The sequence below is a fragment of the Cimex lectularius genome, unplaced genomic scaffold (genome assembly GCF_000648675.2).
Source record: "Cimex lectularius strain Harlan isolate CLEC.00 unplaced genomic scaffold, Clec_2.1 scaffold56, whole genome shotgun sequence".
In the NCBI taxonomy this organism is placed as follows: domain Eukaryota; kingdom Metazoa; phylum Arthropoda; class Insecta; order Hemiptera; family Cimicidae; genus Cimex; species Cimex lectularius.
The window spans coordinates 616,728-641,182 of record NW_019394202.1 but is presented as its reverse complement, the minus strand read 5'-3'; the positions used below and the strand labels follow the sequence as shown (position 1 = coordinate 641,182).

General features: G+C 34.3%; 3 protein-coding genes across 6 annotated transcripts in view; 1 reads left to right on the top strand and 2 right to left on the bottom strand.

Annotated features, from left to right (window-relative positions):
- Positions 1-586: 586 nt before the first annotated feature.
- On the bottom strand, positions 587-3,073 carry LOC106666585. The gene is made up of 4 exons (XM_014393871.2): positions 2,688-3,073; positions 2,164-2,361; positions 1,130-1,277; positions 587-1,057 (listed from the first exon to the last, which is right to left on the bottom strand). The coding sequence occupies exons 1-4, from the start codon at positions 2,826-2,828 to the stop codon at positions 984-986; spliced, it is 561 nt and encodes a 186-aa protein (XP_014249357.1). The 5' UTR covers positions 2,829-3,073; the 3' UTR covers positions 587-983.
- Positions 3,074-4,891: 1,818 nt separating this feature from the next.
- On the bottom strand, positions 4,892-20,278 carry LOC106666641 (regulator of telomere elongation helicase 1 homolog). Of its 3 annotated transcripts, XM_024230131.1 has the most exons (16): positions 20,088-20,278; positions 17,438-17,542; positions 16,227-16,401; positions 15,686-15,861; positions 13,974-14,225; positions 13,793-13,906; positions 13,529-13,726; positions 13,298-13,468; positions 13,115-13,230; positions 12,416-12,557; positions 12,236-12,300; positions 7,807-7,969; positions 7,481-7,726; positions 6,831-7,070; positions 6,646-6,756; positions 4,892-5,123 (listed from the first exon to the last, which is right to left on the bottom strand). In XM_024230131.1, exons 2-16 carry the CDS (start codon positions 17,537-17,539, stop codon positions 5,001-5,003), a joined length of 2,394 nt encoding a protein of 797 aa, XP_024085899.1. In that variant the 5' UTR covers positions 17,540-17,542; positions 20,088-20,278; the 3' UTR covers positions 4,892-5,000. The 3 variants fall into 3 exon arrangements, with proteins under 3 accessions (XP_024085899.1, XP_024085900.1, XP_024085901.1); XM_024230132.1 differs by lacking the exons at positions 15,686-15,861; positions 16,227-16,401; positions 17,438-17,542; positions 20,088-20,278 and adding exons at positions 14,304-14,371; positions 14,452-14,867; XM_024230133.1 differs by lacking the exons at positions 15,686-15,861; positions 16,227-16,401; positions 17,438-17,542; positions 20,088-20,278 and adding exons at positions 14,304-14,611; positions 14,690-14,867.
- Positions 20,279-21,592: 1,314 nt separating this feature from the next.
- The window catches only part of LOC106666577 (UHRF1-binding protein 1-like), a 30,884-nt gene continuing 28,021 nt past the window's right edge, over positions 21,593-24,455 (top strand). For both annotated transcript variants that reach the window (XM_024230113.1, XM_024230112.1), the window contains exon 1: positions 21,593-21,836. In XM_024230113.1, coding sequence (XP_024085881.1) covers positions 21,793-21,836 — 44 coding nt within the window. In that variant the 5' untranslated portion in view covers positions 21,593-21,792. The remainder of the gene's footprint in view (positions 21,837-24,455) is intronic.

The window sequence follows — 24,455 nt, the reverse complement described above, 5'->3', positions numbered from 1 at the left end:
AAGTAGATAATTAAAACTCAGCAAAATTGAAATTTGTGTATTATAAAATTTAGTTCAGGGTAACAAAATTGTGAAAAAAAACCTCTTGTCCTATGTCTGGGGACACAGACAACCACCATCGTTTTGCCGACACACTCCAGTTCAGAACATCTTTCCAACAAGAGCATGAGGAGAAGGTCTTTAGAAGAATATGAACTGTAGTTAAGAAATTTAGCAAGAGGCTAAAGAGTGGCAAATTTTCCCCACACTGATAAATAAATAAATAAAAGATTAAATTACTTACCTGCAAAAAATTTTGTGTAATATCTTTTTTTATAAGAATATTTAACATCAAAATAGTGGGAATAATTTTGCCGTAGGGTATTAATATATGTAACTTTAAAAGTGGGAAATGGATCATAATATTCATAATATCTTCACAGATCCAAACTACATACAAAACGTTTTGAACTAAATTTCATACAGATATTTTCCAGGGATTATCACTACGAATAAATTACTTAATAATTAAACCACAATTCAGTTGTTTGGTCAAGTGAAAGATTATATTTATTTAGGTAAATATTTAATTTGAGGTAATGAGGTAAACTTTCTCAAACTGTACTCTTGAACTGTTTATTCATATTTACATTTAATTACATAAAATGTGCATACATGTTAAATTTAACAAAAGAAATTGTACATCACACTTTGGAGAAGGGTGGTTAAATTGTATAAGTCTTTGATCCAAGTATCATTATAAAAATAAAATCTGTATTCATTTCTTTAGAGTGCACATTTTCAAAAATTTCCAAAATCCCATTAAAAACAAAACAAAAAAGATACATTCCGGAGATTATGTTGTAAAGAATAATTCCAAACTTTAGATAATAAATAATGGTAACAATCTGTTCAAACAGGTAATAACAAACAAACATGATAAACAAGATGAGAAATAAAATATTTATCATGGAAAAAATGCTTGTTTTTAATTGTAACACCACTTATACAGGGTATTTTTCATCACAATATTTTTGGAATGCTTCCAAGTTCTTTCCACAAAGAATTTTACTACAATCTGAAAAAAACAAAAAAAACATAATAATAATAATTTATATTAGATTAGCAAAAATGACATAGAAATATGAACCTCTGAAAACATCTCTAAAATATGGATCTTCTGCAGGGAACAATACAGCTAGTTTACTAATTAATTCATCCAAATTATGATCTTTATGAAAATTCCTTATCACCATATCAAACTGAGCATAACTTTCTTCTTCTAAAGTATTTTTCATCTATAAAAAAATCAATGTTTTAAGTTTTAACAGTGTAGATTGCTAATCCTTAAAATCAAATTATATTTTGAATACTTTAGAAACGAAACAAGAGGAAAAAACATGAAATTAACTCCTGATAGTTGAAATAAACAAACAAAGATATTAAGGTGCCATAATTTATAAAGGATTTAAAAGACGGGCATAACTAGTACTGAATTGCATCACAAAATAATGTAACCATCTTCTTGCTAAAGCAAATCATCATTAGGCTTTAGTTTTCAGTACATCTCATTTTGTCCAAGTTAACAACTTTTTTTAAAACTCAAAATATGTTGACTTCTGTGCCAATGAAAGGCAATTTGTGGGAAGCTTTATTTTTATGCTTTCATTTGGGGAAAAAAAGCAGCTGAAAGAAACCATGCTCCATTCCATCAATTTCAGTTGTGAGTACTGGTTTAGACGGTTCAAAGTGATTTTGATATTGAGGATAAAGAACATGAAGGAATGCCAAAAACGTCTTAAAGATGCCGAATTGGAGGTATTATTGGCAGTAGTTTGATCACTTATCCTGTTCTTCTTACCCTCACTGCTTTAGTTTGTCAAGACTCGTATCGACATTTGGCTATTTTCAGTAATTGGTCAGTTAGTTTATTTAGTCGGCTGTTGTAAAAGTCCAAAGAAGTATAGATATTATGCAGTATATGTGGCAAACCAGGGTTTTGACATTCTGATCATACTATGACTGTAAATTTAAATCAGACATGAGTCAACAATGTTAAGCAGCTGACAAATTTTCAACATATCGATCACCCAACAGGACAGAACATTTAATTTACAACAATTATTCATTTTGTCAATGAACAGGTATTTATATAACATTTAGATAAATTATTAAAAATATTACCTCCAAAATGAAATTTTTTGCATAATTTATCTTTTTTACTTTTTCTTTTACAACAGGATCGCAGCTATCAGCTCGAATATCTCCAACCATGAGAGGCGCTACAGCGATCTTTCTTCGTTTTGCTGGCTGTTTGATTTCTCTATTAAATTCCCCAATTAAATGTAAACTTCTAGGGGTCTGTAATTTACGTGCATTTGCCTGAAAAATTGTTAAAACAATAACCTCATGAAAACTTAAAATATATTCTTCTTAAAAAGATTACCCATTATAGGCTAAAAGACGGGAAAAAAAACGGACACTTGTATATTGTTGTTTATGTCAAACTTTATGTATTTTTATCGTTATATTAATTGCTATATACTTGATTTAATGTAAACCAAATTAAACAAAATCAGAAATTCATGAGTTATATAAAAAAGTATTAACTATTATGGTTTCAAAGAAAATTCACTAAAACATCAGAAAAACATTAAGTGATAATAAACAAATTATTTTCTAGTTTTGCTTTTAATAATGCGCATTACCTCCTCTGGCCTCACAGAGGGCCTCAAGTCTCCTAGACTTTGAGTAAATAAGTAATTGGATTTCGTCTTGCGAAATAGAATCCCATTCTTCAACAAGAATATTTTGAAGCTGTTCAAAGCTTGTTTGAAGTGGTGGTCCATGTCTAACCCATCTCTTTATCATGTCCAATATGACACGAATTTGTCTCCGAGCGAATTACCACAGTTTCGAGAAGAACTTCCTCCTGCCAAAGAAGTTTGGTACGGGCATGGACGTTGATTCTATCCCATACCATGACTGTCTTTGAAAAAAGCTGTGACACATGTATAGCAAAGTGCTCTCCACGTCTTCCAGTAGTAGAGAACCTAATGAGAGACGTCTAAAGGCTAGGCTATTCGCACAAAGCCTTCTAATGACTGGTTTAGAGTTCACCCTATAACAATATTTTTAAAAACATGGAGCTTATCTCAAAGGATAAGCTAATCCCCTACCGCAGGCTCGGGCAGTGCGAGCTGAGCTACGAAAGGACAAGGAAGGACTCTCTCAATTTTGCTTGAAGGCACCTGCTCTTTTTCATGTAAATGGCAAGGAGAGTGCATGTGTTATAGATCACATATTTTTACTTTTATTTTTTCAAAATCTAAATACATTTATTTTTTTGAAGGCTTTGTTATAATTTATTTGGATCAGGTCCCAATTTTTGTCTTTTCCGTTTAATTTAATTGAGTTTGTGGCACAAATATTTTTTCTTATTTTTATTTTACACTCGCAAGGAAACGAATTTGCTTCGTGTGAAGGGGATTCACGCTAACACGTAATAACCCATACATTATGGAATGTTTGGACTCGACTACCTCTCAAGCAAGTCATTAAATAATAGTTTTATAGTGCAGTAAGGGCAATAAAATGATAGATGACTAGCCATTGTATATCACGGTCAACCACTACCTTCTCTTCAATCGAGACTGCCTGTGACCTTAAACCGCTGTAGACCATCATGGATGGTAGAGTGCGGCACACCCAGGACTTCGGCTATGTAAAATACAACATGTTTGTTGTTGGCCAAGGCAGTCTGTGTGCGATCTTTCTTACTTAAAACCATGCTTTTATGAAAAAAAATTTACAAAAATTTATTGTTTCATGAAAGAAAACAATTTAAAAAACTAATGAACTCTCTCAACAAGTTGGCTCTGGAAAGGATGAAACCGAACTGATTTTCTTTATTTTTAATCTAAAGAGTGTAAAAGGATAAACACTATAATGGTAGCCAACAAGTTATTAATATTCTATTTATGTTTTAAGTCAACTATTAATCTTACCTAGTTATTATGTTAAATAAACAAATAAATATAAGTGTCCGCTTTTTTGTCTTTGATCGATTATAGATATTAGAGTAAACATATTATGTATATTATTATGCAGATTTTACAATTAATTAAGGTTTTCAGTTGAGATAAAAAATTCAATGGCACGAGCGGGATACGAACCCACGATCTTCAGCTAGATACGCCGCTGCTCTACCACTTGAGTTATCGTGACCTCGATCCACTCGGACACCAACCTCCCATCACAACCACACCTTTTGATTTTTCCCTCCTTTTTGCCATTTTTCAAATGTAGTGTAATCAAATTGATTCTCACCGACAAATGAAATGGCCACGGAGAGCTTTAGTGAAGTATACTTCATTTTAAACTTATTAAATTCACAAGTTTCGTTGTCCGCTTGCGTGGGAGCGGGATCCCGCTTGTGCCATTGACTTTTTTATCTCAACTAAAAACCTTAATTAATTGTAAGATATTAATTGGACAAGCGGACCACGAAACTAGTGAATTTAATAAGTTTAAAATAAAGTATACTTCAATAAAGCTCTCCGTGGCCATTTCGTTTGTCGCCGAGAATCAAATTGATTACATGACATTTGAAAAATGGCAAAAAGGAGGGAAAATTCAAAAGGTGTGGTTGTGATGGGAGGTTGGTGTCCGAGTGGATCGAGGTCATGGTAGCTCAAGTGGTAGAGCAGCGGCGTATCAAGCCGAAGATCATGGGTTCGAATCGCGCTCTTGCCTTTGACTTTTTTATCTCAACTGAAAACCTTAATTAATTGTAACATATTAATTGGTCAAGCAGACCACGAAACTAGTGCATTTAATTACGCAGATTGTTTCTTATGAATTGTTTTTACATGGATGACTACAAAACTATCTACTGGTNAAACTTATGTACACACCCATACATTCTTGAATAAACCAGTTAATTTCTACTTCTTACTTCTGCATTATTGCAGTTATTCAGCTAATCCGAACAGGGCTTGGCCCCAATCAGTTAATACTATTTAGATTGTACTTACTTCTTGTAGTGGTAATGGATTTGACGAAGTGTTACTGCTGCTCTGTGTATAGCTAGTGTAAGGAGTAACATTAAACATTTGGCTTGTAGTTGGCTGGCATCTACGGTCCTTAAACATCATCATTAAAAAGAGTCAATACCTCTAGAAGATATCTTTCTTTAATACCAGTTGAATCCAAACAAGTTGTTGGGAGAAAAATGTCAGTTTGCAAAATATAATTTTTTTTCCAGTTAAATTTAAATGATATTAACAGATGAATGTTGTGGTCACTGCCAATTTTTCGCGACATTTTCACCCTTAAATTGTGAGGTCTGCATGGTGTTAACCCTTTCTTAATGTTTTAGTCCGTCAGGCAGAATTTAACTTGTCACCACCTTCAATTCTGAGTTTTAACTACACTGTTAAAAACTGAAGATGGCGAGATGTCAAAACAATGAGGATAGGCATATCAGAGATTAGACTTAACTACATAATTTTATTAGAAGATTATTTTTCAAAGTAGACATGTGTATATAACCTGATCCGGTATGTTTACATCACATGTGTGCATAAGTTTTTTAGGTTTTCAGAAAAAAAGCCAACATTCAAAATGTAAACGTAATTTTTAATCCAAAACATAATTTCCTTTGTTTTCTATAACATAAGAAGCAAAAAAGAAGAAAGAAAGGTTAAATCTTCAGAGTGTTTTTGTTGAAAAAACAGAATGGGCAAGGTATGGAGAGCATGTTGGAAGAGACACCTGCCATCATTGTATTATGCAGGGTGGGCGACCAAGACCTGAGGGGTTAAATGCCTGGGTAGAATTGTACCCCACCTGTCAGCATTTCTCGGCGATATTACTCTGAGTGCAGCTATGTGAGGCCTGACACTGTGAGGAACATTTTTCCTTCAACACTGACCCAAAACACTCTAGCATGGCACAGTATAGCTCGATTTACCATAGGGATCAGATCCTAATAAATTATTCCTCGAATATACCACCAACAGAGAATAGGGTCTTAAAAGGGAGGAATTCTGCTCTTGACGTCAACATGGATGTTTCACTTTTCTTGACTTCACACACTTTCACTTATTGTGCGATGTACCTGGGACTCTGATACAGTTAATTTGTCCTCATCCTCCAATGATACGTCGGTCTTAAGTTCATTAGACCTTCTACAACGAGGATTGTCTTTGATTCATCTCTCTCCATTACAAATACGTTGGAACCACTGTTCACTCACATATTCAGTTAATACGTTATCACCAAGAAATTCCACATAAATTTTGACAAGCATCCACCTCTCTATGCCCAAAATGAAACTCATATAGTAAACAATGTCTAAAATGTATTTCATGTATTTCCATGTCATAAGCCTCACAGTTTATTCTGAACTGGATTTTGGGATAAACTAGTCTTTTCTTAACAATCTCTTTTCCATCATAGAGCTAACGGGGTCAGGTAATAATGGATCACGTGTATAACAATGAAATTCAAAATTTGAAAAAATGAAAAAACTTATGTACACACCCATACATTCTTGAATAAACCAGTTAATTTCTACTTCTTACTTCTGCATTATTGCAGTTATTCAGCTAATCCGAACAGGGCTTGGCCTCAATCAGTTAATACTATTTAGATTGTACTTACTTCCTTGTAACGGCTTAAATCAGGATAATTGTGTTGACAAAAATAATTGCCAAAGCTTTGTGAGCAGCCGGGAATATTATTCTGTTGTATTTGAGTTTGGATTGTCGTCATCTAAAATTTTAACAAAATTGTCTTTAACAGGATTATTTTAAATAATTTCAATAGCATAATTTGCCCATACTTACCCGTGAAACGTTATGTTTAAAAAATTGTCTGACGATTCTTATAGAATCTCCGAAGGTATGTGCTGTGGATATTAACGGCACCATCCATTTTGATAAATTATTAATTATGTTTGGGCGAGTGAACTTAATATCGCATAATACGACAACTCCGAAATCGTTAATATGTCTGATTACCCGTCCTATAGCCTGATTAACAGCTCTGGTAGCTTCTAATTGATACCACATGTCTCCTGTCAATTCCTACATACAAAAATAATAAAGATTATTCACTTCTAAGATTAAAAAATGAACCAAGTTTTATAGAAAGTAACAAATATCTCTCATGAATTGTATTTATTACTAAGATATTTAAAGGGAAAGAGAAATTTTATACAAGAATGGTTACCAAGTCTACCAAATCAAGACAGTATACAACCTCAGTATATATTGCCTGACTTTATATGACCAACATGGTATGACTAAAAATATTGCTGTTTGATACATTTTTATCCTTAGGAGGAAATTTCACAACATAACAGTCCTTGTATATTGATTTATAAATTACGATTTCTTAGCACTGACGATTCTTTCTCTTATCTGAACTGTTGGATCCCTTTTGATATTTTCAGTTTGTGAATATTTTTCGTGAGAGACTTTGGTCAAATTCTTACTGTGATTGCTCTATTGGAGCTCAGATATTGTTTCTTTAATGTCACTTTTGGATCATACACTGGTGGATAAGGGAGTCCAAAAATAAAAACGGCACGCCCATAGTTATCACTAAAGTCCATTCCTTCTGCCAGTTTCCCACGGCATACGCCAATTAAAACAGCACCCTTTCCATTATTAACTGAACTTTTAAATTCTTCCATTAAAGAATTAAATGTTCCTTTACCAGCTTCCTCCACAAAAATAGGCTGAAATTGAAAAAAATAGTGTCAATACCTTGGATTTTTAGTGTTTTTATCATATATATTATTTTAATAGGTGAGCTGACCTTTGTAAGAACCAATCTTCCCCATAGGCCGGATGATTTCCAATTATCAACCGCTTTTTTTAGAGCTGAATATGATGGGAAAAAAACTAGGACACCATCGGGTATAATCCGCAAAAAGTTTTGTAGCGTTAGACCAATTGAAGTCCAATACTCTTGATTATCCCTAAAAAAATTTGTTCATTTACATTATAAGCAATTATTAGTAGATAAATAATATATTTACTCTTAATAATTTTTAATCTACAGTTTGTATTTCTATTGTAAGCCAGTCCCATGTTAGTATAAGATAGGAATAGTTGTTAAAATAAGTTTAAAATAGTTGAAAGGAATGTCAAACATATGTTATTAATAAGTTCATAGATCTGAAAGGCCATCCATCTGGTAAAGAGCAAAGAGAGGTTTCCTCCAACCTGGAAATCAAAGGAAGACTATAGAGTAATAGTCTTAGTCTAGTGTGGGAAGGTTGTCGCAGGCACAGTCCATACAGCTGTGGGACACCATAAACTATAAATGTGTGGTGATTAGTGACCGTTAATTGATAATTATTCAGAAGTTGAGAGATGCGGTCTGGTGTGATGTAAGTTTCAGAAAAACATTTTCTTTATCGTGCCAACGTTTCGATCTTTATTGAGATCATCTTCAGGGCCTGGGATTTACATTGTTTACATATAACAATTACATTTAGGATGTGGAAAAGTGAATTTATACAATGCAAAATATATTTTTTATATTCAATCGAAGTATTTCTACTCTCTCAAAGTGTTTATCTTCTGTGTAATTGTGCCATTCTCAACACGACACGCAAGAATGGCACAATTGCACAGAAGACAAACACTTTGAGTGAGTAGAAATACTTTGATTGAATATAAAAAATATATTTTGCATTGTATAAATTCACTTTTCCACATCCTAAATGTATTTGTTAAATGTAAACAATGTTTGTAAATCCCAGGCCCTGAAGATGATCTCAATAAAGATCGAAACGTTGGCACGATAAAGAAAATGTTTTTCTGAAACCTACATCACACCAACCGCATCTCACGACTTCTGAGTAATAAACTATAAATTTGGGGCCACATCAACTGGGTGGGCGTTCTACAATCTTCGCCGGATGTTCATAGATATGGAGTAGGAGGCTGCGTAATGGAAAATCGTACAATTAATTATGAGTTATTGCACAACGAACCCTTGGAAGAAGAAATTTGACCATCTGGCTCAGCTGTTTTTGCTTTTCCTTTCCTACCCTGCTCTGCTTGGGAAACCGGTATAAAAGGGGATGATGTGAAAAGGCAATCAACTTGACTACTCATCCCAGTCAAGTCGGGGGCTCAGTAAGATCAGTCAAGCAACCACACTCCATCTGGGACTCAGCCAGCAAGGACCAGCCATTGCGACAATGCAACAAGTGAAAGAGTTAACTGTCTGGGACCCAGGAAGCTGAAGGAAAAAGAACCTGGAAGACATGGAAGTTGGTATTAGTGAGAATCATTTGGGTAAAGTCGTCTTGTTAGCTCATCTCAGAGTTAGTGTTAAGTCTGACTTGCCATGATTGTTTGAATTTTTGTTTATTTTTATTTTTATTAAGACGAGCAAGTGTTATGATAAAATAAATGTTTACGAATGTACCTATCTGGTTTATTGTGTTTTGGAACCCTACCTTTCCCCTGCACAAAAAGTAGTTAAACGCATACGCTAAATGTTCTCTTATTATTTAGTTTAAGCACATAGAGCATCAGCATCCATTTACACTATATCAAATAATTTTGGGCAACATAATAAAAATTTGGTAGAAAGATTGTAATGAAAACACAATCACATGCATTTAATTGGGAGATAAAAATCTATCAAAACGAGATAATTATTTTTATATTTTGAAATGTAAAAACTTTTTTGCCAATCAACCCTTTGAAGAAATGTTGCAATGATCTCTTACAATTGCCTTGTCTGTACAGACTTATTTAATGACAAATGTTTTCTCCTTAATATAGAAAAACAGACAGTGTATTTTATAATAATGCTTCAAGTTCACAAAGGTCATGTGCCGATGTCTAGTTCCTCCTGGCAGAGCTGGCATGTTTCCGTCCCAGTTTTGCCCATCTTCTTTAGGTGGTAGTTAAGAGGGCAGTGGCCAGAAAGAGGGCCTATAATTCTCCTCAAATCCTGCCTGATTTATAATCTCTTAAGGTGGCCATTCGCGATCACTCCAAATGGAACCGCGCCAAGCCGTACAGCTCCATTTGGAGTGCCTGAAATTTGAGGGGGCATTCACGACCGCTCCACAGCCAGTCGCTCCGAACATCAACCAGTGAATTACCTTCTCAAAATGGATGACGATCTCTGTGCTACGCTTCTGTTTATTTATATATTAAAAACAAAAAATCGAAAAGGAAATGGTGTAAGAAGTGGCTCCTGAACAGAAGCCACAATACCCACATCAATTTGATGAAAGAACTTTCCCTTGAACCCGCTGATTGGAGGAACTATTTAAGGATGGATGAAACGTCTTATTTATTTATTATATTTAGTGTTCTATTGACGAAATTACTTCTTTCAATTAATTAATATTTTTTGTAAGATTTTGGTTGAAATGAAAAAGCTAGTGCCATGAGCGGGATCTGAATCCATGGCCTTCAGATAAATACGCCGCTGCTCTACCACTTGAGCTATCGTGACTTCGATCCTCTCCGACACCAAAAAATGGCAAAAAGAGGGAAAATTCGAAAGGTTGTAGGTTGAGATGGGGAGTTGGTGTCCGAGTGGATCGAACTATCGAAGTCATGATAGCTCAAGTGGTTAGAGCAGCGGCGTATTTAACCGAATGTCGTGAATTCGAATCCCCTCGACACTATTTTTTTCATTTCAACCAAAACTTTACAAAAAAAAATGTTTGTCTTATTTATATTTACTCCAGCTTGTTATCCCCTTGATTAGAAAACAAAAGACAGTTTTGAGAGAAATCATTACTACATGAAAGGTTGGCAACCACATTACGATTTCTCGCTACAGGGATGAACTACAAAGAATTTAAGTTCTCTACTACGATTTCTGATCAGCGTTAGGGGTTATCAATACCGCATCTCTCATTGCATTTGTATCATTTGTTTTGAAAACGTCGACCAACTGGTTGAGGACCAAATTTCTTTTATTTCTATCGTGGTAATCATTGTCCACCACTTTCCATAAACATGGTAAACTTTCATACAATTCAATCACTCAACAATAAAATCTCGATTGGATGTCATTACCAATAAAGAATAAATGTTTTTGACTTTTTGAGAATGTACGACGGAGATGTTTGCTCAGTGACAGAAAAACGGAGACTGCGCCAAAAAAAAACGCGGGTTTTCCGATTCACGACCAAGCCAGCGCTCCAATATTCCACCGTTCACGCCAGGTTTTCCCATTCACGAACACGCCATGCCATCATCGCACCGTAGATATTTGGAGTGGCGCGATGGAGTTTGGACCGGTTGAATATTCGGCACAGCCGGGCACGCCAGTTCAGTTTTGCCATTGACGTGGTTTTTGGAACGGCGTCGCTCCGTTTGGACTGCTAGGAGCGATCGTGAATGGCAACCTTTAGATTGCCTCACACCTAGAGTGTTTGTCCAGTGCTTGAGTTTTTCTTTCTCAAGCCATTTTTCCAGTTCCAACTTAAGCACACACTCCGGTGGACCAAGTTGTGGTTCTGGTCGCATGGGTGAGAGGGCTGCCCCTTTTTTTGCTAGTTGGTCAGCCTATTCATTTCCTTCTATACCTTCATATTTGGGAAACCACTTTTATGATAGTCTTTTTGTATTTTTCTAGAGCCAATAGGCAATTCAAGCACTCCCAGACAAGTTTGAAGTTGAAAGCATACTGGCCTGACTGTCTGAGAGTATGCAAATCTGTGCACCTTTCAAATTTTTCTTTGTTAACTCCCATGTACAGAAGTGTCTTGCATGGATCTCTGCTTGAAAATTGTTAGGATTAATCCAAGGGGCTTTGCTAGGGTTTAGTTTAGCCCTTTTACCTCTACATCTACACCCTTACCATATTCGATCCATCTGTGTTCCATCCCCTTCCTGAAACATGGGGCTACCTATCTTCCAAAGGTCTCTAATATCTATGATGAGAAAGGGTCCATCATAGTTGAGTTTTTACTCATTTTGTCAGGCATCTCATTTAGTTTAATTATCAACAAAATTGTTGTGATGACTCCTTAGATCTGACTATTTCCTTGTATCTCAGGAGTCTGTTTACACTATCAAAGCCGACTTTTGTACATAAATATGGGTGGAAGGTCGAGTGCAGTTTCCATTGCTATAGTAGGGCAGGTAAGCATTGCCCCTTTTATACTAAGACATTAAGAACTTTAAAAAGCAGATTATTAATCTTCAAATAAGATGCATTTTGAAAAAAATTATTATAAAAAATAATAAGATATCACCTGTTAGCATAGGAGCTGCGTAATTCAAAATTATTTGGTCCTTTCGTAAGCACAGAAACTGAGACCTAAATCGTTAAACATCTGTTTGTTAAATGAATTTAAACTTTGCTATTACTTAGCAAATATCAATATTTTAATTAATAATAAATAATTAATTTAGACATTGGCAATCATACTAACCTGACTCTCATCGATGACATGAGGTGATTCTAAAATAATTGCATTTTCCAACCCAAGCTCTTGCACTGTAGCAGATACTGGTGCAAGTGTCCCACTTGTTATTATTAGACTGTATACTCCAAGAGCAAGAAGGTTTTTAATACTACAAAAAATGATTGGACGTTAAAAAAAAATCTAATTAACAACAATAACCTCTAAAAAATAAAAAGTAAAACATATATACAAAGTTTTCTGATTAAAAATATGTATGAAAAGCAAAATAACTTTTTAACATTTAAAACAAATCTGTAAAATTCAGCAGATATTGAGACTTAAGTTGTGTTATCACTAAAATGAGCAAAGTTGACAGAAAATGGAACAGAATAAAATAGAAAGTGGTTGGTGAAAACACTGTCTGATAGTGACTGAAAGTATTTACTAATTAATTTTTATTATGCATCTAAATATTATTTCTGAAATACTGGACAAACAGTGTGAACAAATCCATGCAAAGAACTTAAAACTTTTTTTATATGAAGGTTCACAACAGCAGAGGTCTCTGTAGGGCAGCTGGATTCAAACCCAGGGCCTTTACTTGAGTTGTGAGCTCTGTGTCAATGCCTTAACCATTGCGACAGCCAACACTCCCTTTTTGGTTATTATATGCAGAAAATAACACGAAATATTTGTATGAGTATACAACATATGCAAATTACTTACGCAAAACCTGGATGAAAACACCAAAAATTAATTTTCTTTGCATTTGGATTTTTGACCTTAATTGTTGACCAGGAAGGTCGATCTGTCTCTTGGGGTTTCTCTCGCTCAATGTACGTCTTAAAATATTGAGTTTATTGTGAAACAAAAGTTATAAAAAAAGTTAATATTAAACAATTCAAATACCTTAAAATATAAATTAATATTATGTTCTTTCACTGAAAACAACAACTCCAATGTCTCAGCTATTTTTCTCAAGGCGTTTCCTCTATTAGAGGTACTTGCCTCTTTATATTGAAGGACTTCTTGTAGGGACTTAAGTAATGAAATGTAATAATTTGATGTTTCATAATTTATCTAGAATAAGACAGTAAAAATTATGACGTGAAATTTTAAAATAATTTTTTAAAACATTACCTGTGCCTTTGATAATAATGTGTACATGCAGCTACCAGGATATGTATTCTGAGATTCAATAGGTTTCAAAGGAAAAGAATCAAATTGCTCTTCCAAATTCAGCAAAGTCTGTTTTACATTACACAAGTCATCATTGGAATATTTTTTTTCAATAGGGATATCATTTCCTGAACTCTCCTCATATATGTCATTCATTTCCTGTTATGTATAAACAGCAAATATTATGTATAGTATAATCAATAAATGAAGAAATATTGAGCATACTTTTGTTAAATCTTCAAGAGCCACAGCTAAATCACTACTGGTTAATGTTATGGATGAAGATTCCTCACATACTTTATCTACATTATGACCTTCATCAAGAATGACAATAGTGCTCTAAAGAAAAAAAAATGTATGTAAGTACACATGTATCAAGAAGAAAAACAACATAACAAATGCATACATTTAGGTTAATATTTAGTTTATTTCTTATTTGAGGCTCCAACAGATAATTGTATGGCATAAAAATGATGTCTGCGTTTCCCTGAAGGTCTCTAGCTAAATAATATGGACAACATGATTTTTTCTTTCCAAATTTAATCAAATCTTCTATATCAACAACGCCATTTATTAGAGCTGGATCTTTAATAGCTGCATCCACTTGGTTGTTGTAGTGGCATGATTTTGCCTTCACGTGCATAGCACACAAAGCATTCTGTAAAAATGGACCGAATTAAACAAAACTAATAAAAATAATACTAATGTTTATTTAACAAAATAAAAAGGAATTTACACTAAGCAAAGTACATGAACATTAAACAGCATGGTAAATACCATCTGACGGAGATTGAAGCCACATATCTACTCAAACAAAATAAGAATGAAGAAATTGGAAAGAAAAAGGTAGAAAATTTTTAAGAATACATTAAAAAAATAATAACTTCTGATATATCCACATGAAAAAATGAAATTCCTTAATTAGTTCAAAATTGTCCTGTATGGGGAATCTAAATTCAGAGAGGACACACAGCCAAGGAATGAATCCTCCTTCTCCCTGAGGTTACACAGAGCATAGATTGAAAAACCAACTTAACTCATTGGCTGAAAGTTCAATATTATGGGCAAAAAAATAAATAAATAAAAAACTGAAAAACTGACTGATGAGCTGACTGCACTGACCACATACACGGATACACTATTCCCTATAACATTCATCTATCTTATGACATATGACAATTAACTGAGCACTCCACTTGTCCCAATCTTCCAAGTTAGAATCGAAATCACATGAGTATCTCTTCACCAAATTAATCAAGTGTTTGAAGCAAAATGTTTTTCTTTTAACAACTTCCAAGGTTAGAATTCAAGAAAAGCGTTGAGTAGGCAAATTTAGAATTTTAACACAATATCACATGATGGCCCAAGGTGAAAAGTCAAGGTCTCAATTGATAACTTTGATTTGGGGGCTAGCCAAAGCAACTTCTTAATAAATAAAAAGTATCCTGGCCAGGATCATACCAACGACCGATATTCCCATCACACGCTGATACAAACATCACAATTATAATTCAACGGTGATCAAAAGTTACAATAAAAAATAAAAATAATAAAAAAATATTTAACAAATGCAGAAACCCTCAACAATGAGCACCACAGCAGACAACTGATTGAGAAACAGCTTTAAAAAAATAATTTTTAGTGGAAGGAGAGACATTTCTATTGCTAATAAAGTCATTCTACAACTATTGATATCAAATTTAGCCATTGCTATTCTCTCTGTTAAATAACAAGTCATGGGCAAGATTGGTAGAGGGTTATACCCAGAATATTTGTACTGATTAACAAAAATTAAATAAAAGTACAATAAATCAATTGTTATTAATAAGCATATGTTTGCTCGTAACTATTACAACAATTAACTGTAAACATTTGTTGCCTACAACAACACTTTCCCAGAAGTTTCAGAAAAAACGAAAGATTGCCAGGTCTGGAAAGCTAAATCTTATCAATCAAAAGACACGAGGTGTTGGCAGGCAATAGCCACGGTGGCTGGCCAGCAAGGAAAAAACTACTGGAATAGGTGTTTCTCAAAAGACGTATAATTCTGAATAAGCTTGAAATAATAAAACTTTGATTAAATTTAATATTAAAAAAAAAAAAAATCATAAAATATACCTTAACAGAAAGAGAACTTTCTTTTGACACAACAGGATGGATGCACAGCTGATCCCGAGATCCTAAAATTGTGGCCTTAACATTTTTATAAGGTGTAGCTTGAAGTTCCTGCATTGCCTTTTGCAACTGAGAATGTGTTCGAGAGCAGTAAATAACTCTTTTCCTACAAGGTTGGGCTGAAATAAATCATCCATGTTAATAAACATAATGATATAATTGTTTTTAGTATTAGAAGTATCGACCACTTTCCACATTCACAAACATTCTGGATCAAGTGACCGACTCAGTCCTAACATTGCCAAGGACTGTTGTTAGGAATGAGTGGTCTTCAAGGAAGTTTGAGATCTGTAAAAACATAAATATGTCAGTCTGTAGACGTATTTAAGATTGTTTTGCCCTGATGATGACCTTAAATAGGTCAAAAGCTTGGCAATAACAATTCAATTTGCTTTATTCTTCAAGATCATGCCTTGATCCAGAGTGTTCATGATACAATTGAGTTCAGTAAAATCACAGTATTTAATGGAAATAATTTATTTACCTCCCCAAACTGTCACTAATGCTTCTTCAGGGTCATCAATATAATTAGGCTGCGATGGCATATTTGAGATAGAAGCTGTTTTCATGTTTTCATTTCTAACCCATGCTAAAGTACTGCACAACAAACTGGCGGTCTTCCCAGTACCTGTTGGGCTTTCTAAAACTGCATGTATGCCCTACAAATTATCTTATTTTAGGAAATAAATCTGAAACCGATATTATACTAATACTGAAAAAATGAAAGATAATTTTCTTGAATGGTTAAATGGTGAGATCTTAGGGCAAATACAATTATTAACCATAACACAATCATCATGGACTTGTATTTCATTATCATCAATCTCTTCTACAGTCAATCGATGTGAGGTTCCCTTCTTATACATCTATCTCCATCCTTCTCTATTCTTCATCAATAAGCTTCGGTTACTCCACGTTTACTTACTTCTTACACCATCCTCCAACGTCCTCCACGGACTGCCTCTACCTCTCTGTCCTTCAACCATGCCTCACTGACCATCTAGCCACCCTATCGGAGCCCATTAGTAGGAAATGCCCAAACCAACATAACCTTTTTTCTTTATGCTGGTTGTACTACTTATTGTAGTATTACATACCCTATCTTTTCTGGTTTTTCTCTTGACCTTTGATGTATCACATTTCAGTAGCCTGTAGCTGACTTATGTTTCTTACTTTTTGTCCAGGACTCCGATGGGTAAGTGAGTATTGGGTGAAACATAGACTTATATAGTGGAGACCTCCCTGTCGTTGAGGAAGCCCCGACTGCAGTGAACAACCTACTAGCAGCACTTATCCTCTCTCTCACCTCTATATCTACCAACCTGTTTACTCTCAGGTGCATTCCTGTACTCCTTAATATACCCAAATCTCTACCTTTTCCCCTCTTATCCTAACAACTTTCATAGCCCTGTGCGGCATTTTATTTGTACTAATTATGATTGTCTTTTCCTTGCTAATTGAATTATTAACCTTCTCCAACTCCATTTATAAAATGTTTAGACTATAAGGTCTCTGTCATTACTGACCGATACCAGCAGCTAACTTGGCAGCTTTCATATCTTTATCCTTCAGGATCACAAGACTGCACCCCTGACGGATTTCATTACTTTGTACTTCATATTAATTAAATTAACTACATCTTAAAAGTTGATTCAATATTGATCCATTATATAATTAAAAAGTTTAATGAATTACCTTTCTCAGAGCTTCAATCACCTTTTCCATAAAAGCTGTTTGAACTGGATATGGTTGAAATGGGAATTCCACATTGATATTTCCGATCTGAACTGGAATCATTTTCTATAGCAAAAAAAAAAAAAAAATAGTAATAATAAATAACATCAACACAACACACAATAATGACACATTTACACAGAAAACAAACACTTTGAATGAGTACAAATACTTGAGTCGATTGAGTCTAAAATTCATAGAATTGTATAAATTCATTTTTTCGCATCCTACATGTATTTGAATAAACGTTGGCATGATAAAGAAAATGTTTTTCTAAACCTACGTCACACCAGACCGCACCAGACAGCCTCCATATAATAATAAATTGAAACAAAAATCTCAACATTTCAATATTCGGATATAGGAACAAAAAATGTGCTTATAATGTATACATTTGCTGTGTAGTGTTTATATGAAATTAAAAATGAATGTTTCAATTGATATGACTTACTCTATAGAGGGAGGCGTGTAGCATGAAAACTTTATTGTGTTATTTTTATACCTGCTTTATTCAACACAATGACAACCAACAGCACACCTTCATAAAAGTATTTTTTACTGATTTACATTAATCAATTTCGGGGTGCTGCTATGAAACTGGGCATTTCTAAAGTCAAAACTTAATTAAATTTCATTGATTTATATCTTGTTAGCAGAACAGTAAATTCTTAGGGCTCTTGCACACTGCCTGGAAGGGCCGGATTGGCAAAGGTCGCACATATTAGGTTGCCTCCGGACAACCTAACCTTAGAAGAAGGGTTATCCTCACCCGATTAAGGATAGGCCATGCCAGGTTGACACATTTACTTTCGGAGAAATTTGCTCGGTGTGTCCTACTTAATCGAAGGATGTCATTCCTTGTCCCAAATACTGATATTTTTGTGTCCAGTAGTGAGTGTTGAGTGAATGTATTTATTGGTGTGAGTGTGTAATGAACAAGGGTTGATGGCAGAATATTGAATACCCCATTGAAACAAAATTAGGTTTGTTAAATGGTGATGGAGGAATACCGATGTAATCATATGTAAATAGGAAAGAATGTATATAAGAGTGAGTGAAAGTGTGAATGGGAGACGTTGGTGACTGAAATTACCCAGCTATTGATAGCCCCTGGAGCCCAACCCCGGTGGCTGTAGGGATAAGATCGGGGCTGACCCCTGGACTGTCAACACTCAGGGTGGTGATTCTCAAGGCCTACCAGTAATTTATTGTAAATGACAAAAGCTAGAATTTCCAGTGGACTATGAGAAGTGACAGGCTCAACTCTGTACATGTGTGCATATTTGAGCTTATGTAAATCTGTAATCAGTAATCAATATACTGCCTGCTAACAATGCGATGCAATATCGCAAAGCAAAGAGTGTCATTTTAGATGATTTTAGATGTAGATGATTAGGCGGGGTGTATTTTATACAGCACCCTTTAAGAGCTGTTGTATCCCCTGTTCTGTGCCTGTAGCACACCGGTGAGTCTATTTCATCAAGGATTTTGATTAGTAGGCCCAGTTTCAGTGGTTGAATTTCTTCTACGGTCACATTGTACATCCCAAAGCACTTCCTCCTATGGGCAAGTGCAAGTAGCAAGTAGTTAATAGTTGTGTCGGTGTCTCCTGAATCTTCTTTGCAGTCTGGGTTATACCAATCTTCTTTAAATGTCAATTTATTTGCAGTGTCCTATTAAGAATCCTGTTAGAACTCACAGTTTTTCCTGTTTCTTCTGATACATTCTATTACCTCTTTCCTTCCAAAATTCCAGAATAGGAGGTTGTTGGATTGTTTGTCCAATGAGAGAGTTCCATTGTTCCCTCATTTTCTTTTTATCCTTCTGTCTGGGGTACTCATTGATAGTTCCTACACCACAGAAGGGTTCGGGTCCTATCAGCAGTGTAGCAGCCCCTTTTCTTGTTGGGGTATCCACTTTCTTATTGCCTTCTACTTCCATATGTCTTGGAACCCAGCAGAGGCTGCCTTTGTTCTGCGAATGTAATATGTTTAATTTGTTTTTTCAGTTCAACACCATCTTTGAACTAATGATGTTTGAACTTAGTGCATTGAAGAGTGTTTGGTTATCTGACATTAGTCAATGACTTTAAATGGACCAGTTTGCAACCTGTTTACATTGTGGGCGGAGCTGAACGATGATGTACAATGAGCTTGCTGAACGCAAACTGTTTTCGGTTTTACACAATCTGGACAAGCTCTTTTTAATCTTTTCTCTACAAAATGGATATTAAAGCACTAATCCTTGATGACTTGGATCCCTAAATTCTCAAATTATATTTACACATACTTCGATTATGAAGAAATAAATGTATTTATTTTTACAAATAAAACTAATTTCTTACATATTGTGCTGTATATACTACCAATAAATTAGATCACAATAGGTCTACTCAGGTCGAGGTGCAGAAAGCCTTGTGGGCTGCCCTTTTTATCCTTATCAATAAATTAACAAATTGTTACCAATGATCTCTAGTAAATTTAATCTAGTAACGTGTCAATTGGAATATTTCAAATAAGACACGGATGTCCGTCGGTAGAAACGAGACGGGGCGAATGAACACCATGAAAATCGTTCTGCTTCATTCGAAATTGATGCAAAACCCACTTACTTCGTGAAGCCGGATGGACGGAAAATACAATTACGAGACGTTTGTTTCACGATGGAATGTCATTGGCGGTCAATTTACATCAAAATTTAAATTGTTAAATCCCACAACAACAACAAAAACGATCAACATTTAACAAGCAACCGCTACTGTCCGACATCAGAAAGTCATTTTGCCGCCACTTGAAAACAAGACATGCACGAGTTGAACCTTCTCGGAAGGTTGTAAAATTTGAATAGAGTGAAAAATGTTCAACTTTGAAAAAAGTTTTACATTTGGTTGGCCAAAATATATTTCAGTTCAAATTGATTTACAAAAATGAACATATAGAATCCGGGTAGGAAAAAGTTCAATTTAGACTAAAAAAGTGGAAAAGTTCATTTTCATTAGGGAAAAAGTACAGACTAGAAAAAAGTCTAATTTGATTGGAAAAAGTACATTTAAACTAAAAGACGGAGAAACCTTCAATTTCAATAGAAAAAGTTGAATTAGTCTTTTAAAAAATCTTTTTTTTTTTTTGTCGCGAGAGTACGAAATCACATTGGCCATGTATAGCAATTTTATTTTTTTTAAATAGTTCAAATAGACTTGAAAAACGTGGAAAAGATTATTAATTTTGTTGGGAAAAAGTTCAACTGATCTTGAAAAAATTTCCATTTGATATGGAAATAGTTTAGTTCCATTAAATTTAAATTTCAATCAATCTTGGAAAAGTTGAATTTGAATTGGAAAAAGGTAAATTTGGTGAGGGAACATCTAATTTGATTGAAAGAAGTTCAATTAAACTTGAAAAAAGTTAATAAGATCTGGGGGAAAGTTCAATTAGACTTTAAAAATGTGGAAAATTAATTTTGATTGGGAAGTTCAATTAATCTTGGAAAAAAAATCAATTTGGAATGGAAAAGGTTCAATTATACTAGAATAAAGTGGTAAAGTTCAATTTGTTTTGTAAAAAGTTTATTTAGATGTGAAAATAGTTCACTTTAAATTGAAAGAAAAGTTTAATTAGACTTGAATAAAATGGTAAAGTTCAATTTGTGGAAAACATTAATTTAGTTGAGAAATTCAATGAATATTTTAAAAAAAAGTAAATTTGGATAGTAAAAATTTCAATTAGATTTTTAAAAAAATTCAATATGATTCGGACAAAGTATATTTATTTCCTTTGTAGTTTTATCTAGCTTGTTTTCCCCTATTCTCGTTTTTTTCCCATTCTCTACTTCGTATTTTATCCCCTTGTCTGGTAGCTATGTTGAGACATTTGTCAGTTGATCGCACGTGACCGTCCTGGTCCGCTTTATCTCGCTGTATCTGGTTATCCGCTGAACGACGAAACGTGATCAACCGACAGAACGAAGCGAGAACGGGCGGACCCGGATGGCAAACGTTTAAATAAATCCTTCCGACTTTCGCTTTTTAAATTGTATCCCCTTCCCGGTCGGATCCTGGACGAAAAATGGCGGGCGGTCTACACTTTTTTCGTAAGTGTTGTGATTTGGCGTTACCTCCCCAGTGGTTACATGGGTCGAAGGTTATGTCACTCGTCTTATCAACTGGACTGTAAAAACTGCTCCAAAGTCGTGAATAGACAGATCTATTTTTAATTTAGTGATGTGATCCATCCGCATCTTTCCACTCCCTTTAACAATAAATGCCACGGAGAAAAACAATAATTAATGTCTAGTCCGATATTAGGCAGACCGATAAAATGGTATCTCTTCTGAAAAATCAGATATTTAAACACTTATCCAGGTAAAGTTGGTTTTTTAAAATTTTATTTAACTTTCCTCGTTTATCGCTCTTTATAGACTGACACGCTTTTCCCACCTGTAGACTCTGTGTAAACCCTAACAAGAAGTCAAATTTTGACACTTGACGTTCAAGAGCTTCCATTATTCTATTTATTTATTTATTTTAAAGGTAAAAGGGGGCTTTAAGCCCTCTTAAATATACATACATTAGAAATAAATTTAGCTTGACAAACATAGTCAAATAACAATAATAAGTTATCTTGAAATATACAAAACAATAATGACAATAATATATACTTTAAAATATTATTTATAATCGAATAATGAAACCACATTACGAAAGAAAAATGCAAAGAGAAAAAAGATAAAAGGAAATTGAAAAAAAAGAAAAGGAACAGGGAAGAAAAGGAAATAGTTTAAGTTGATTGTAAATACTCAGGCTGCATGTACCTGAAATAAGCCATTGAATAGTCTTAACACTGCAGTTCTGAAGGATTTTGCGATTGGATAAGGAATGAGGGAAAAAGTTGATATATATTGAGGACATTTATTTGATTTAATTGTACATATTATAAATAATAAATATATAAATATAAATTTCTCTTAAACCAATGAAGCTATTTAAAAAAATATGTATGTTTGTGTGTGTTTTAATATTTTTCAGTCTAGTTTCAAATTTTTACCTTTTTTGGAGAAAAATTATACAGGGTACCTCAGGCCCAGTTCAACTACAAAATTTCAAATACATGTACATCCTGACACATCATTTCAAAGGATTTTTTAATGCAAAAAACAGTGGTACAGTCGGATTTTAAATTGGTCAAAAAATGACAAAGATATGGCAGAAAGTAAAAAAAAAGTCTTTGGCTTGCTATTTATTAATCATGTTTAATGATCGATCTGCCTGCCCAGATGAAAAGATTTGCTCTTTTTAACCACCAGTGCTCAGAGCGATAGAGTCAGGGAGATTGATTGACAAGCAGTTTCTATCCTTTGCCGCAGTTCTTCAACTGGTTTGCTGGGTTATGATTGGCATAGACACTGCTTTTTAAATGGCCCCACCGAAAATTGTCAAGCGGAATAAAATTGGGTGACCAAAGAGGCCAACAGATTGGCCCATGTGGTGGCCTATCCTGGAAGTGACAATTGCAGGGCATTCATCTCAAGCTCTTTGTTGTTGTTGCAGAGGAACATAATTTAATAGTGTTGGTAAAACCTCCATCAAAAAATTGAGGAACTGAGGACCATTTAAATTATTTTTGTAGAAATAAGGCTCAATTAATTTAATTCTGAAAAGTCCACACTAAACGTTGATACTGTGAACCACTTGATGGTGATGAGAGTACAAAATTTTTTTTCCTCTGTTTTTCCTCTGTCCACGTTTGAAGATTCCAACCGTTTATATGCAATTAGAGGTGAATTTGGATTCATTAGTCCATAGGATGTATGGAGGAACGTTAGACGCCTGTCATAATCAGAGTCCCAAAGTCCCTGGATAAGATGAGAACACAGATTAAAATTGTAAATCCGGAGTACGTCTCTGATTTTATTTTTTTACAGTAAAACATTCAGCTCCTTGTCGAAATTATGCGGCTGGTTTCTTAGTGATGGTACAGCAACTGATCCGTATCTCCTCATATTTTGAGCAACACGAATTTTGTGGTTTACTCTGGGGCGATCAGGAAATTTATGGGAGTACATGACTGCATGACGCGCAATACCACCACTATCAATAAAGCAGTTGTAAATATCAACTCACTGTTGATTGGAAAAATGTGCTCTTCGGTTCATTTTGAATGGAATACTAAATGTAATGAATAGGCACTATTGTAAAATTTATTTATTTCGGGGAATTAAGATTTGCTCTCATAATGCGAGTTTCGACAAACAATGACAGATTGTAAGCAATAAAGGCAATTAATGTTTACTTCAGTGAAGAAGCAAATTATTGGAATTAACAACGAAACAAATGAAATGTGTTGTTTTTTTTCAAACTTTTTGCCATAACTTTGTCATTTTTTGACCAATTTAAAATCCAATTGCACCATAGTTTTCAACATAAACATCCTTTAAAATGTTGTGCCAGAATATGTAGGGTCTTATTACTATATTAAAACTCTAAGTTTATCAGTGCTTAGAATGTTAAGGTTGCTGATGACATTAATTTAGGAAGAAATATGACCCCTTGGTTTAAGATCATAATAGTATCTGATGTTGGAATGATAAGCAATCTGTAAGCGATGAGCAGATTGAGAGTCTAAGGAAAGAGAAAAAATAGCGCTACAGTAAGAGAATAAAGGAATTATTAGGGATTGAATAAGAACTAGTTTTCTGTGGAGTAAAAAAGCCAAGGCGTTGAAGAGAAAAAAGGCCAGAATGGTGTTGAAAATAATACACAGATATTTTAACTATACGATAAAAATTAATAGGGGAGCTGTAGATTATTATGTTTGTTGTTAGTATGTTATTTCAGGGGTTTTTTCTGTCTAAAAAGAGTGTTGCAAAAGTCAAAATACTTTTATCACAATCCCTTTCTGGTTTTCCATAGTTGCACATTGTATGTAGTTATACAATCAAGCCATGGATGGTTTATTTTTACATGATTTCACTCGCCCATTTA